Source organism: Cervus elaphus, chromosome 25, assembly GCF_910594005.1.
Source record: "Cervus elaphus chromosome 25, mCerEla1.1, whole genome shotgun sequence".
NCBI classification, from domain to species: Eukaryota; Metazoa; Chordata; class Mammalia; order Artiodactyla; family Cervidae; genus Cervus; species Cervus elaphus.
The window spans coordinates 40189586-40205391 of record NC_057839.1 but is presented as its reverse complement, the minus strand read 5'-3'; the positions used below and the strand labels follow the sequence as shown (position 1 = coordinate 40205391).

The following is a 15806-nucleotide window of genomic DNA, read 5'->3' as shown; positions in this document are numbered from 1 at the left end:
TCTCAGTCTCTATACAAGCAAGCATAAGAAAACAATTTCTTAAGAAAACTAGATAATAAACTACTTACATCGGTTGGTACTCATTTCTGAGAAATTTGATTCTTTTGGGTCAATATGAACATTTCTGTTTCTAGTGGAATCTTCTCTACTGTGTCCATAACGCTCTTTCCATTCCTAGAAAAGAAACACGAACATATAACACGAGAAGACACAGTCAGAAAATAATTCATCAGTGATAACAGATTCAGATTATATATGTAGAGTAATATAATCTAATTCTTTTTCATCAGGAATTTGTCAGATAATCAGTATAATTAGCACAGTGCCTTTAGAAATCATAGATAATTTCCTTTATTTCTAAATGATTTTAATAGTTATCAAACTTAACTTGAAGACATTTATAAAAATTTTTGCTAGCAATGATTATTTTAAGTTATTGACTTCCATCTAAAATGTCAAAATATTACAACTACAGTAAGGTTGTCTTGACCATGGAAGAATTATGAAACTCAAAATAATTAATAAGATGTTAATAAAATTTTATTCTACCCAAATAAACTACAAATCATAGTGACCCAAATTTTGATAGCAAAATTAAAGTTGTAGATAAACATAATTAAGTAATGACTCACGTGGCATTGTGTCTTAACTGCACTAAAATCTTATTAACTGGGATTCTACTCATCAAATTCCTAGAATTGAAAGGAACCCATGCAGTGCAGAATTTCACTCTAAAATAGCCATGCCAGATGCTATCTGGCTCTCTTATTAGAAGACATGAAAAATTCTATGTTTGATCATCCTGTTCCAATTTTGGTAAACTGAGTTTCCACACAGAGGTGAACTCTAGTCCACTCTTTGGTGCTAGTTATGCCTTCTGAAATAAAGAACAAGTCTCCCTTTCCACGACATGCACTAAAATACACAAAGACAACTATCATGTCTCCTGAGTCTTCACTTCTCCAATATGGACACACTCAGGTGCTGAAAATTTGTAGTGACTATGACTAGACTTTTCTCATTTTTTGCCTTTTCAATTCTCTAGGAGGTTAGTTTGCCTTAGCAAACAAAGGACTAAAGAAAAAGAGGAATGAAAGTAATGTCATAACACAAAAAAGCATATTTTTCAAGCAATCAAAATCATTTCAACAGCAAGACTGCATTAATTTATTCACTTACTCAATAAATATTTACTGCCCCTACCTTAGGCAAGAAACTGCTAGATGTTGGACATGAAGTAATTTATTACTAATGATTTTTTAGAACAGGTCTGACAGAATTCCTAGCATGTTTATCTGAAACTATTAAAACTGCCTTTCTGTAAAAATACATCTATGTCATTGTCCCATTGTTTTCAGCCAAAATCAATTAGATTCTTACGATATTTCACATTAATCTTTAGGTGATAGCAAGTTAGTAAGAACCATACTTACTCTTCTTCTGTTTTCACCTTCTTCTTGCCGTTGCCTTTTTCTCTTCTCTAGAGACAGAAAAGTGGTCTCAAATTTGGTATAATATGGTTTAATTAGATGTAGAGTAACTGAAGTAAAGGTATCAGGCTATGACCAATTTCCTTTAAATTACTACAAAGTCAAAGGTAATAGGTTATTGTTGGAAAGAACCGGAGAGGTCACCTAACTCCGTAGAGAAAACCTTCTCAACTTTTGCTGGAGATCACTCTTTAGGATCTATCTAAACAGTGTCAATGAGGAAGAACTTCCTCCCCCTGGCGACCTAAAATTTGCTTCTAGGCAGTTTCTCTTTTTCTTTGTTTTACCTTATAAATTAAATTCATACTTCTTTCTGCATAAGATTTTTTTTTTTCCATTACGCTCTTCTGGCTATATACTCAGTGGTTTTTTCCCATAAGATACACCTGACACACTCATCATTCTGCCTATCCTTCTCTAGATTCCTTCTGACTTATCAGTCCTACTCTTGAAAATCTTATCCAGGACTGTGTATGATATTCCAGATGAAGTCTGATTAATGCAAACAGCAGAAGAACTATTACATTAACTAGACACCACCTTCCTGTGAGAGCATGTGAAGGCTACACTAGCATATTTTAGAGTCATAGTACATTTTGGATTTATGTTTAAATAAGATCATAAAGAACCCCATGCTCAAGTAGGAAGAATGCCTAAAAACCAATGTCCCAAAACTCAAGTTTTGTTCTTCTTTTCCTCCCTATTCTACCATCACTTGAACATCAAGAAATTTGATACACTCAGTTTTGAGATTAGATTCCAGTAGAGCACAATGCATTCTAACAGACTGTTAATTATCACTACATTCTAAAAACCAGCCTTGGTTTGAATGATAACCTATGCAGCATTAAACTAATGATTCTTTAATGAGTTTTATATTGTATTCAATTTGACAAATATATTTCAAAGAAAACAAGAAAATGACTCCCATACTAAACAAGGGCATTATTTAGTCACAGACATATTAATAATTTCTGCTACAGAATTTCTTAAAGACAGATGAAATAACCATGTATGTTTTCAAAAATTTTTTTTACCATGAAGGCTTTCCATAGAATTTTAGCTAAAACACATTAATCTGTAATTTCTTAAGATAGATTAGAAGTTTCAAATCACACAAACATTAATTTTGTATTTTGAATCAGTACTTTCTCTTCATTTATTTTAAAAGAAAAATCTTACCTCGTCTGATTAATTCTTTTCCTTCATCAACTAAGTCTGATGTCATATCATTATCTCCCATGAACTGCTGGAAACCAAGTAGATTCAAACAACGAGTTCCCAAGCTAACAAAAGTAGATTTTCAAAAAGATAAGCATTATTTCATACTGTAAATGTTTACATTGGAAGCCTCTGTTGTATTTCTAATTATCATGTCAAGTTATACAGCACTACATTCGTCTTTCTTCAAGTACTTATTTCCCTTTCTAAGAAACTTCAATGCCCAGTACTCCACCGACTAAGGTATGCACCAAAGCCTGACTTCTTACAGACACAAATTAAGTTAGGCCACTAGCATACTTTCAGAAGATTATTATACCAGGATGCTAAGCAATGGCTATAATACAAAAGCAATTTATCCTTTTCTTGTATTCAAATAGCAATTTTAATACACATACACAACCAGTATTTACAAGTGTAGAATATTCTTGGCTTAGAAAGTCTTAATTATGCAAACTGATTTTCATGTTTTTTTTATACTGAGAACTAGTCAATTCTATTTAAATCAGTGTTACTATAAATTCAGAATTGATTACTATAGCTTAACTGGGGGCTATCATTTATATCTTATTTGGTTTTTACTTTAAACCTCATTGTTGTGCAGGACAGGAATACTCTGAAAATATGGTACATAAGGAAGGATTAATATCTGTTAAACTACTATTACGCATCAGATAGTTTACAGATACGCTTATTTAATTCTTACTATAACTCTAAGAGATAAATATTACTTTATAGATAAAGAACAGAGGCAAAGGGCGTTAAATACTTTGTTAAAGACCAATTAATAAATTTTAGAGCTGAGGATTTATATCCAAAACAAAACAAAGACTAAGTTCTTTTTACTACCTTAGTTTTCAAACTTCTTCACTAATGTACTTTTAATGGCAGAATTCCGAACACCATACATGAAGTAAGGCAGAGAGAGGAAGAAAAAAGGGAGGAGTGTGTGTGTGTGTGTGTGTGTGTGTGTGTGTGTGTGTGTGTGTGTGTGTGTGTGTGTGTGTGTGTGTGTGTGTGTGTGAAAGCATGTGTGTGAAAGCATGTCTGTTAGGAAGAAGAGAAAACAGTGAAACAATTAAGAAAAAGTAAAGATCTCCCATTTTACATCAGTGACGTGTAAAAATCTGACTAGTTCATAAATTATCTGCTTGTTTTAATATATAAGGAATGCTTGGATGACTTACCAGTGAGTAAAATTGGGGTTTCAGGTGGATGGTCATGCTAATTCTGTGACTTTAGATACTCCCCCTACCATCCTTATATACCTGTGGGAATACTATACTGCAGGATGAGATCATTGTCTCTGGAAAGGTTGTAGCTTTGTATAAAGTGTCCAGAAACAGCTTTATAGGCTCTAGGCAGTTAAGTCTAAATATCATTAATAGCTCTGAGAATGTTTATGTGCTAGTAATAAAGAAATTAAACTATTATGGCAGCATTCCAAAAGAAAATCGACCTATAAAGTCAAGTCAATACTGAAATGTCTGCAAGGCATTTCTTCAAATATTCCTATAATACAGTATATTTTTATATATAAATATATATATTATATATTACAAATATATAGATAAATTATAAAAATATAATTTGATAATTGATGTATATGACCTTTCTTTTCCTTAAACACAAACTAGCAAAGTTTATCTTAATTATAAAACAACACTTTTAAAGAAATATTTTTAATTAAACAATTTTCCTTTTAAACATAATTCCTTACATTAAAATTTTATAGTTGACAAGACATTATCTCATCCATCTGTTCCTTGATGCATATGTCAATCTAATAAGATGCTAACCTTAAGTAGAGATGCTAATCTTACCAACATAACCACTAAGATGAGGCGATAGGATTTATACATCACAAGCTCTTAATGTTCCATTTGTAGTTTATAAACTTTTTAAATGAATAAGCACATAAAAAAGTTTAGTTTTGGATATCCAAAGGATGACTGATCTCTTACTTTTAACACATCATTTTCATAATAAATATAAACCTCTGTCTTTCCTACTTTACAGAAAAAAGCTGAAAATATTATATTGTTTTATCAGTTTATGGGCTTCCCTGATAGCTCAACTGGTAAAGAATCCGCCTGCAATGCAGGAGTCCTGGGTTCAAGCCCCAGGTCAGGAAGATCCCCTGGAGAAGGGAATGACAGTATTCCTGCCTAGAGAATTCAATGGACAGAGTCGTCAGATAGGCTACAGTCCATGGGGTCGCAGAGAGTCAGACACGACTGAGCGACTTTCATTTTCACCAGTTCATATTAAGTTTTATTTTAAATTATAATCTTTTGGCTCCTTTACTTATGAGAAGACAAAATATAGATGCTTAAAAAAAATTCAACAGAGAATTTATTTCAAACAATATTTGTCTTTTTAATCAATATCCAAGTGTTAGAATATCAGTATAATAATATATGCTATTTGTAAACTATTTGTAGTAACTAATTATACTGAAAGATTTAAATGAATAGTGGTTGGATGAAACTTATTATCAATAAAACTTTTTTTAAGTGGCATTTTTGGTCTGTCATGGAGCACTGAAGCAGTGAAGAAGGTAGGCAGAGTACGGGATGAAGGCACTTAATGTGGAAGTAGGGAAGACAAGGTGCTAGAAGCCAAGGACACCTGTCTTAACTCCTTTTGAGTCTGATCTCTGCCAAGGTTCTACCAATTTTTCTGATCTGATAAAAAGAGTAGCCCGTGTACTTTCCATGTACTGTCTGATTACGACTGCTCCTTACCTGATCTTTTGTGCTGATTATGGTCTGAAACATCTAAAAACTCAAAAATTATTATGTGGAAAGCCCTAAGACTAATACATGTTACCAAATAGAAGCTGGGCAAGCAGGTGCTTTATAAGATACACTGGCTGCCATGACCAAAGGCCAGGACTCAGAGTTAATATTTTGTTATTAATCCTATCACTTTGTAGACCAAATACCTAGAATAACTCTCTTTTCTTGAAAATATCTTTAGAGGGAGACCCTGACCCAGCACGCAAGTGATCTCTTTAAATTATCCCCAGTATTCCCAAAGCCACAATAAAACAACCAAAAGCCAACCAGTGAATATTTAAAAGAGTTTTAAGAAGAAAGATATCCAGATCAGGATACATTTATAAGAAAAAACAAGCAATGTTAAGTGTCTTACCTAAAATACGTAGCAATGCAGAGAATTACCACCAACATAGGATAATATATATAGAACCCATCTGCAATAAAGGATAAAACTTTCATGGAACCCATAATCTGAGGAGCAAGAAAAAAATTTAGTTAAATCAGTACAGCTCTATATATTTCATTCTTTTCATCATTAGAAAATTTATCTATAACCAGCTACATCAATAAATTTGGAGTTTTAAAAAAAGTAGAAATGAAGCACTAAACAGACTGACTTTTAAGTCCTCATCACAAGAGGAAAAAAATTGTGATTGTGAGGTGATGAATGTTAATTAAACTTACTGTGATAACTATTTCACAATATATACATATACTAATTATGTTGTACACCTTAAAATAATACAATGTTATGTGTCTATTATATCTTGATATGGCTTATTTTGTCCTAAGAAATTAACATTATATAAATATTACTGAAAATCATCAATTACATTAAGACCATAAACATAAAGGTCAATATTATTATAGGTCAGGTCTGTGAATACTGCTTAGCTGGACCAAAAAAAATTTGTTTATAATAAAACAAAAGCAATATCACCTTTATCCAGTCATTAGTAACTACATATACAATGTGTAAAAGAAAGTTCTAGTAATTTTTAAAAAGATTCTAATAATGCAATAGAATTGTTTTCCAGCAGTGAAAAGAAATTTCACAATAATAGCATCCTATATAGATAATGAATCTAAAGAACTCTTTTTTACCATACTTACAGATGTATAAGCAGTTGGCTGTGTATTTTGGTGAGAGATGGATGAATCCATGTGGGTCAAACCCAAGAAATTAAGACATAAAGGAGGAGTCAAACGGCAAAATAACCTGCAATAAAGCATAAACAAACACAATATATAAGAATAAAGCAGCAACACACATTTTATGTTATCTTGAAATACACTGAGAATGTTTCAGATCATTCTATTACTCTCATCTATTTGTATTTTGAATTCTTAATATGAACTGCCCTTACTTGGAAGACATTCTCAAAGTCCTATTAATACCACAGTCTCGTGAAAAACATCAACACCTACAAAACAAAACAGCCTCAGGATGCCTCCTTTGGTAAGGTTTGCCACTGCTTTATCCCAAGAATTTGTAGAGTGGCTTTGTATGTGCCTCTTCTGTGCAATTTAGCTCAATCCTCAAGGTGAATTGTACTCAGTACATAAAAGATCTGAAGCTGTAACACATTATGTCAACTCTGACAACTACAGCTTTAAATAACTGTTGGAGCTCAGTTTTTTTCTTATTATATTCTATTTTTTTAATTAGAGGATAATTACTTTACAATATTGTGACAGCTTTTGCCATGTATCAGCATGAATCAGCATTAGGCATACATGTCCCCCCCGTCTCGAACCCCCTTCCCACACCCTCCCCATCCCACCCATCCAGGTTGTTGTTGTGTTATGCAGCAACTTTTCACTGGTATCATTTTACATATGGTAATGTATATGCTTCAGTGCTTTTCTCTCATATCATCCCACGCTCTCCTTCCCCCACTGTGTCCAAAATGTCTGTCTCCTTTGCTGCCCTGCAAACAGGGTTGTCAGTACTATCTTTCTAGATTCCATGTATATGTTTTAATATATATTTGTCTATCTCTTCCTGACTTCACTCTGGACAAGAGGCTCTTGGTTCATCCACCTCATTAGAACTGACTCAAATGCATTTCTTTTTATAGCTGAGTAATATCCCGTTGTGTATATATACCACAACTTCCTTATCCATTCATCTGTCAGTGGTCATCCAGGTTGCTTCCTTGTCTTAGGTATTGTAAATAGTGCTGCAATGAACATTGGGGTACATGTGTCTTTTTCGATTCTGTTTTTCTGAGAGTATATGCCCAGCAGTAGACTTGCTGGGTTGTATGGTAGCTTCATTCCTAGATTTTAAAGGAACTTCTATACTGTTTTCCGGGCTTCCCTGGTAGCTCAGCTGGTAGAGAATCCTCCTGCAATGCAGGAGACTTTGGTTTGATTCCTGGGGCAGGAAGATCTCCTGGAGAAGGAATAGGCTACCACTCCACTATTCTTGGGCTTCCCTGGTGGCTCAGACAGTAAAGAATCTGCCTGCAGTGCGGGAGACTCGGGTTCAATCCCTGGGTTAGGAAGATCCCTGGAGGAGGACATGGCAACCCGCTCCAGTATTCTTGTCTGGAAAATTCCATGGGCAGAGAAGCCTGGTGGGCTACATAGTTCATGGGGTCGCAAAGAGTTGGACAAGACGGGGCAACTAAGTACAGCAGCACAGCACACTGCTCTCCATAGTGGCTGTATCAATTTGCATTCCCAACAGTGTAAGAGTGGTCCCTTTTCTCCACACCCTCTCCAGCATTTATTGTTTGCAGACTTTTTGATGATAGCTATTCTGACTGGAGTCAGATGATATCTCATTGTAGTTTCTACTTGCATTTCTCCAATAATGAGCTTCGTTGAGCATTTTATCATGTGTTTATTAGCCATCTGTATGTCATCTTTGGAGAAATGTCTGTTTAGGTCTTCTGCCCACTTTTATACTAGGCTGTTTGTTTTCCCGGTATTGAGCTGCATGAGCTGCTTATATACCTAGGAGATTAATTTTTTGTCAGTTGTTTTGCTTGCTATTAATTTTGCCCATTCTGAGGGTTGTCTTTTCACCTTGCTTATAGCTTCCTTCGTTGTGCAAAAGTTTTTAATTAGGTCTTGTTTATTTTTATTTCCATTATTCTAGGAGAACATAGCGGGCCTTGTTGTGGTTTATATCAGAGTGCTCTGTTTTCCTCTAAAAGTTTTTTAGTTTTTGGTCTTACATTTAGGTCTTTAATCCATTTTGAGTTTATTTTTGTGTATGATGTTAGATGATGTTCTAATTTCATTCCTATACAGGCAGCTGACCAGTTTTCCCAGCACTACTTTTTGAAGAGACTGTCTTTTCTCCATTGTGTATTTTTGCCTCCTATGTCAAAGATAAGGTGCCCACAAGTGTGTAGATTTATCTCTGGACTTTTTATCTTGTTCCTTTGGTCTATATTTCTGTTTTTGTGCTAGTATCTCTCCATTTGTTTGTGTCATCTTTGATTTCCTTCATCAGTGTCTTATAGTTTTCTGCATAGAAGTCTTTTGTCTCTTTAGGCAAATTTATTCCTAAGTATTTTATTCTTTTTATTGCAGTGGTGAATGGGATTGTTTCCTTAATTTCTTTTTCTGATTTTTCACTGTTAGTATATAGGAATCCAAGGGATTTCTGTGTATTAATTTTATATCCTGCAATTTTACTATATTCACTGATTAGCTCTAGTAATTTTCTGGCGGCATCTATAGGGTTTTCTATGTAGAGAATCATGTCATTCGCAGACAGTCAGAGTTTTACTTTTCTTCCAATCTGGATTCTTTTTATTTTATTTCTTTTTCTTCTCTGATTGTGATGGCAAGGACTTCCAAAACTGTGTTGAATAACAGCGGTAAAAGCAGCCACCCTTGTCTTGTTCCTGAGTTTAGAGGAAATGCTTTCAGTCATTTACCACTGAGGATAATGTTTGCTGTAGATCTGTCATACATGGCCTTTATTATGTGGAGGTATGTTCCTTTTATGCCTACTTTGTGGGGAGTTATGACCAGATAAACAAAGAACCTTACAAAACAAGGAGCTAGAGAACAGGAAGAGATGAAAATGAAGAGAGGGTATGAATATAAAGAGGTGAAGTGAGGAGTTATTTTGTGGTGACAGAATAGTTCTGTATCTTGATTATGGTGGTGGTTACAGGAATCTATACACACACACACACAAATGAATAAAGTATAAAAAATAGTGAGAACTAATAAAGTCTGTTGTGGTCTAGTTAACAGTAATGTGTCTGTGTAAATTTTTTGCTTTTGATATTGTACAACAGCATATAAAATGTCTCCACTGGGGGAGGCTGGGTGAAGGTTATTAAGATTCTGTATTGTATTTGCAACTTCCTTTGAATCTGTAATTATTTCGGGGAAAAAGGTTAAAAAAAAGTCTTAGAGATGCTTCAGATATTGATTCCTCTTGAAGTTCCCAAAGTCCAGCCCTAAAAACCTAATATAACTAGTTTAATAATATGGACAAACAATAGATTGTGCAATTTAGCCCAAGCTGGAGCCATCTCTCTAAAATTCTGCTAAATCTCTTAGCAAAAATTATTCTTTTGGTCTTCTTAGTCCTCCACAATTCAGTGTGACCACTGAATTTTTCTGATTCTCAGAACACTTTCTAGACTTAGTCTCTAAAATCTCAAATGTTTCTATTATTACTAACTTATTTACTGACTTCTAATTGGTAAATCCAGACTCACTATGCCCTTCTTTTCCTTCCTAATCTAGCATACCTATTTTAACCCTAAACTTCAAGCAGGATTGAGCTAGCAATCAACAAGCATCTAATTAATACTTAAACCTAAGCAACTAGCTCATAGAAATATAGGTGTTAGTAAAAGAGCCATAAACAACAAGAAATAAAAGAGACCTTCATATAACGGAGACATTTTCCTTGTTTCTAAACACAGTCTACTTACATGCCACTGAAAAGAAGGCTATACGCATCAGTCTGGTGATGTGAAGCCAGGTAGTAATAGTTAAATACACGAATCCTGAACACAGTAGAATAAACACAGATACTGAGGAAGAAGATGGAAAGAAAACAAGCAATCTGAAAAAACAAAACAAAAACCCAGTTTCAGACTAATAGACTTCAGTACTTTATATACTATTATAAGCATCATCTTTTCATTCCAACTAACATTTATTGACATTCTAAAATTTAAACACAGTAATAGCAGCTTTTTAACCACCTAAGAAAATGAAATTATGAAAAAAAAATCTAGATCTTAATCAGTCCCACATCCTATCCATAAGTTTCAAATCTACCTCCTGAAGTGAGCCTGTTCTCTCATTCCCTTGGCAACTCTTCACATGAAAACTATAATTTATCTAGCTTCACTGGCATAAACAGGATCAAAATATTCTCATAAAAATATTGTGCATTATTTTGCATCTTTTCATCTCTCCTCAAATACAGTTCTTAGTTTTTATAGTCTGGGTAAAATGATGAAGCTCATTTTTGGAAATCTGAATAATAACACTGTGGGGAACTTCACTGCTTTCATTATTATTAGAAGAAATATGTGGAGAAAAGATACAACAGTTAAGGATTAAACTTAAACCATGACTGACATTTATTTATGACAGATATAAAACAAACTAACCTCGATATAAATATAATTGTATGTTTTTTCAGCCAGCTGTATGAAGACTGCAAAGAGGGATAAGACAGGTCTAGTGCTAAAGAATGTGCACTCTGACCACACAACTATCACAGAGAATATGGACAACACCACAGCAAGTACCCGATAAAACCAGGGTCGCAAAAGACATTCCCAGTACCACTCTGTAAGATAAAAAGAAAAAATGATTAGGAAGACCATAAAGAAGCAACAGTGTATTTACAGTGTGTCAAAATTCCTCCACACAAGATACATAATTGCAAAAGAGACATACTGGTGGAAACAAGCAGACACCATCCTAAACAAATGATAACCAATAACAGAACAAACTGATATCATAGGCCTCCTGCTCTGAGAAGGACACATTACTGCTGAGGTATTCCTGCCAAAAATGCAGAACCTGTATCTGATCATGAGGAAACACCAAACTCAAATTGGTGTAAGTCAAAAAACACAATTATAATTCAACTCTGCATTGGTGAAAATATACACTTTCCATCAGGAAAATTATCAGCATCAAACTTTGAAATGTATATCAAAAATTACATACCAACTGTAGGATTATAAAAATATTGAATAAATCTATTTTCTGGCTCTGGCGATTGAAAGGTATGAACAAACTGACAAGTAGCACTTGTTTCATTTTTTGCTACATCTTCTAGATAAAATGCTTGTTCCAAAAGAATCTGCCATTGTACTTGAGTTCGACGATGTCGCTGAACTGAATAAATCACCTTAAAAAGACAGCAGGGGGTATACCTGTCAGTGCTCTGAAACAACAGTGATTCAACTCCCTACTAAGGAGCATGTTTTGGTTGTCACAACAACAGGGAAGTGCTAATGGCATTTACTGGGTGGGGCTGAGGATGTTAATATTCTGTAATATATGTAACAGTTTGCTCAGTGAATAATTCTCCTCCGGAAATGCCAACAGTACTCCTGTCAAGAAACAGGAAGTTAAAACACTTCCAAGAATAATGATAAGGACAAGATCAAAGGAAGTTTCTGACATACATTCACTCAAAACTCCTTTTTTGTGGGCAGTAAATCCAACTAAAATCATCAGAAGGTAAAAAGGCTATATAGTTACCTGTTTATGTAGTTTTACCAGACTTTTTTCACTTGGGTAGGTATTATGCTTTTCATCAAAATCTTCATAATCATCCATGTTCCTGCCCATTTTTTCCTGATACTCTATAGGACACTAAAAGGAACAAGTAGATTTTTAGAAATTCTAAGATAAAAAATTTTTTAAGATTAAAAAATCTTATTTTTGTTAAGAATCTTTCATTCTTAAGCATATCCAATTTTCTTGCAAATATCTTCCAGATGTGGAGTCACCTACCCTACTATTAGTCATTTAATACATCTATGAACTTGGGCAAGTTAGTTAACCTCCATAAATAGGTCTCAAAAGGTAGCAAATAAAAGGGAAATGATTAGAGAATTGATTCTCATGACTCTCATCTTAGTTAAAACACAGGATTTAAAACACAGGAAAAGAACTGAATAGCCACATGCAAAAAATAAAAAAAAAAATTAAACTAGGCCACAATTGCACACCATATATAAAACTCAACCCCAAATGGATTAAAGACTTGAATGTAAGACCTGAAATCATAAAAATCCCAGGAGAAAATATAGGCAGGATGCTCTCTGATATCACTCTTAGCAAAACTCTTTCTAGATATGTCTCCCCAGGCAAGGGAAGCAAAAGCAAAAATAAACAAATGTGATTACATCAAACTAAAAAGCTTTTGTATAGCAAGGGAAACCATCAATACAGTGAAAAGACAACTTACCAAATGAGAGAAGAATTTCAAATGATATATCCAATAAGAGATTAATATACAAAATATGTAAAGAACTCATACAATTCAACAATGAATAATCTGACTGAAAAATGGGCAGAGGAGCTGAATAGATTATATTTCCCAAAGAAGACATACAGGTGGCCAACAAGTACTTGAAAAGATGTTCAACATCACTATTAGAGAAATGCAAATCATCAAAGCGGCTATTAACAAAATGACAAGAAATAACAAGTGTTGGTGAAGATGTGGAGAAAATGGAATCCTCACACACAATTGGTGAGAATGTAAATTGATGCAGGCCACTATGGAAGATAGTATGGTGAGTCTTCAAAAAATTAAGAACAGAACTACCATATGATCTAACTATCTCACCTCTGGGATTTTATCTAAAGAATAAGAAAATACTAATCCTAAAAGATATCTGTACCCCTATGATCACTGCAGCATTATTTACAATAGCCAAGAAAATAACCTAAGTGCCCATCAATGAACGAATGGATAAAGAAGATGTGGTATATGTGTACATGCACACACACATGCACACACACAGTGGAATACTACTCAGCCATCAAAAAGGGCAAAATCTTGCCATTTGCAACACAGATAGACCTGGAGGGTATTATGCTAAGTGAAATAAGTCAGATAAAGAAAAACACTATATGATTTAACCCATGTGTAGAGTATAAAAAACTAATAAATGAACAAAACAAAATAAATGAATAAACCAAACTAAATAAAAACAAACATTGATACAGAGAAAAAAGTAGTAATAGAGATAGGGTAAAATGGATAAAGGGGTTCCACTGTATGGCTGATGGAAAATAAATTCTGGTGGTAAGGATGGTATAGGGTATATAAAAGTAGAAATATAATGTACACACAAAACTTAAAATATGTCATAAATCAATGCTACCTGAATTAAAAAAATACTTACATACAAGTCTTTAAAAATAAACATAAGAAAAGGAATAGTTCAGTGGTTCTATGGTTGCCGAGAAGATAACTGGGAAACTCATTTACAAAATAATCATTTTTGAAAGTATATGAATACCTCCAATTCAATACTAAGCCATCAAAATCTTAATTGTATAGTTTCTTTTTAAATATCTACATTAAATATCTTATAATATCATTTATCTTATAAACTATGCTTATAAGATAACATGTACAAAGCTGCTTAAAAGTGATTATTGAGAACTTAGTTTATTTTCTTACAGGAGATATGCCTCTTGTGACTACATTTAATGACATTTTTACAACCTATAAAGGTCCATCTCCATCACAGCAATGATTTTACATTATTTAACATAATCTCTATAGCCACATTTCAATGGAAAATACTGCCAATAAATAATGTTAAATGTATAATAACTAACAAATTTTATGTACAAATTATTATTAATTTACTGTTAACATAAAAATGGAAAAGGCTGGAAGATGTCAATCATATGCTGTTTGTGTACTTTTCTGATGCTTTTATTATAATATTACATTATGTAGATTTATATTTCAAAAGAAAGCAGATGAGAATATTATTTAATTACCTTTTTAAGTATTGTGTCAACACATTTTCTCAGTGGGTGGTTATACTTGATGCTCTCATTCACTTTACGAACTTCCTATAAGAACAGTAAGAGAAATAAAAATATTTCCATTTCTATAGATTAGGTGTTTCAAATCAGGACGCTCTAGGTACTATATATATTCTCACAAGTTTAGTAACAACCTAAATTACTCAGCATATAATAAAGTTCCATTCTCTGAATAAAAGTTCTTAATAACAAAAATAAAAATATAAAATTATAGAACAAATTTATCTACACCCTCACACTTTCTATAAATTTCTAAATTTACTGCCTTATCATTTGGTATACAAAGATGAATAAGCATTAGAAAAACTCATGAAGGATCAGTCAGACTTTGCGATTCTAAAAGAACAAGACTTTGTTCTTCCACCTTGCTCCTCATGCTCAATTACCTCATTATCTAAAATGCAAAGAAACCAGAAGCAGCAGAACATGCTAAAAATATCACAAAGCACCTGCTCCTTTCCAACAACAGAGTACTTTCAGCAGTCACAACTAATGATTCATTCCACATTTTTAAGATTAAGAGTACATTATATGTCAGCACTGTCCTAGGTGAAAGGTCACCACAATCCATACTGCAGGGTGAAGTGGGAAGACATGGTGTTTTAAGTCTAAGATTACAGTGTGGTGATGAGATAATTAAACAAACAATTTAAAGAGTAAGAAAGGCATGAAGGCATTAGGGAAGGGAATCTTTAGAAGCACTAGTTCTCATATCCTATAATATCCTATAATACTACAGGAAATTTTTGAAAAGTTGGAACCACTGTTCTAGGAAGAAGAAACAGGATGTTCAAAGGCTGGGAGGCAAGAGTGAATCAACCAGAATATTAAAAAGAACATTCTGATTATAGGGTAGAGAATGGCCTTAAAGGATGTAAAACTGGAGGCAGAGAAACCATAGGGTGTATAAACAAAGCTGTGAAAAAATAAAATATATATGGAAAAAAATACTATCCTTAATATATGAAGCATTTTTAAAAATCAATAGAAAAATGGGAAGCTATAAAGGAAATGCAACTGGCCAATAAATAACTGAAAAAAAAATATTCAACCTCACTAAAAAAAAACAAGTTTTTAAAATGAGGACAGTTTTCTTGCAAAATTATAAAAAATTGCTATTTTGTAATGAGGGAAGACTGTAGGGGGAAAGGCCTTCTATATACAATAAAATGTCAAATAACCTTTTTGGAAAATAATTTAGCAGTATCCACCAAAATTTAAAATACGCAGACCCATGAATAATCTGTACCAAAAGACACTGCTCCTGTCAAAGAGCTTAGCT

General features: G+C 33.5%; 1 protein-coding gene across 5 annotated transcripts in view; it reads right to left on the bottom strand.

Moving 5' to 3' along the window:
* The window catches only part of LMBRD2 (LMBR1 domain containing 2), a 46035-nt gene that overhangs the window by 9877 nt on the left and 20352 nt on the right, over positions 1–15806 (bottom strand). For all 5 annotated transcript variants that reach the window (XM_043887416.1, XM_043887417.1, XM_043887418.1 and 2 more), the window contains 10 exons: positions 14477–14551; positions 12209–12322; positions 11669–11852; positions 11101–11282; positions 10411–10544; positions 6608–6713; positions 5868–5965; positions 2673–2776; positions 1434–1480; positions 69–174 (listed from right to left, as the gene is read on the bottom strand). In XM_043887416.1, the coding sequence (XP_043743351.1) occupies positions 69–174; positions 1434–1480; positions 2673–2776; positions 5868–5965; positions 6608–6713; positions 10411–10544; positions 11101–11282; positions 11669–11852; positions 12209–12322; positions 14477–14551 (1150 nt within the window). The remainder of the gene's footprint in view (positions 1–68; positions 175–1433; positions 1481–2672; positions 2777–5867; positions 5966–6607; positions 6714–10410; positions 10545–11100; positions 11283–11668; positions 11853–12208; positions 12323–14476; positions 14552–15806) is intronic.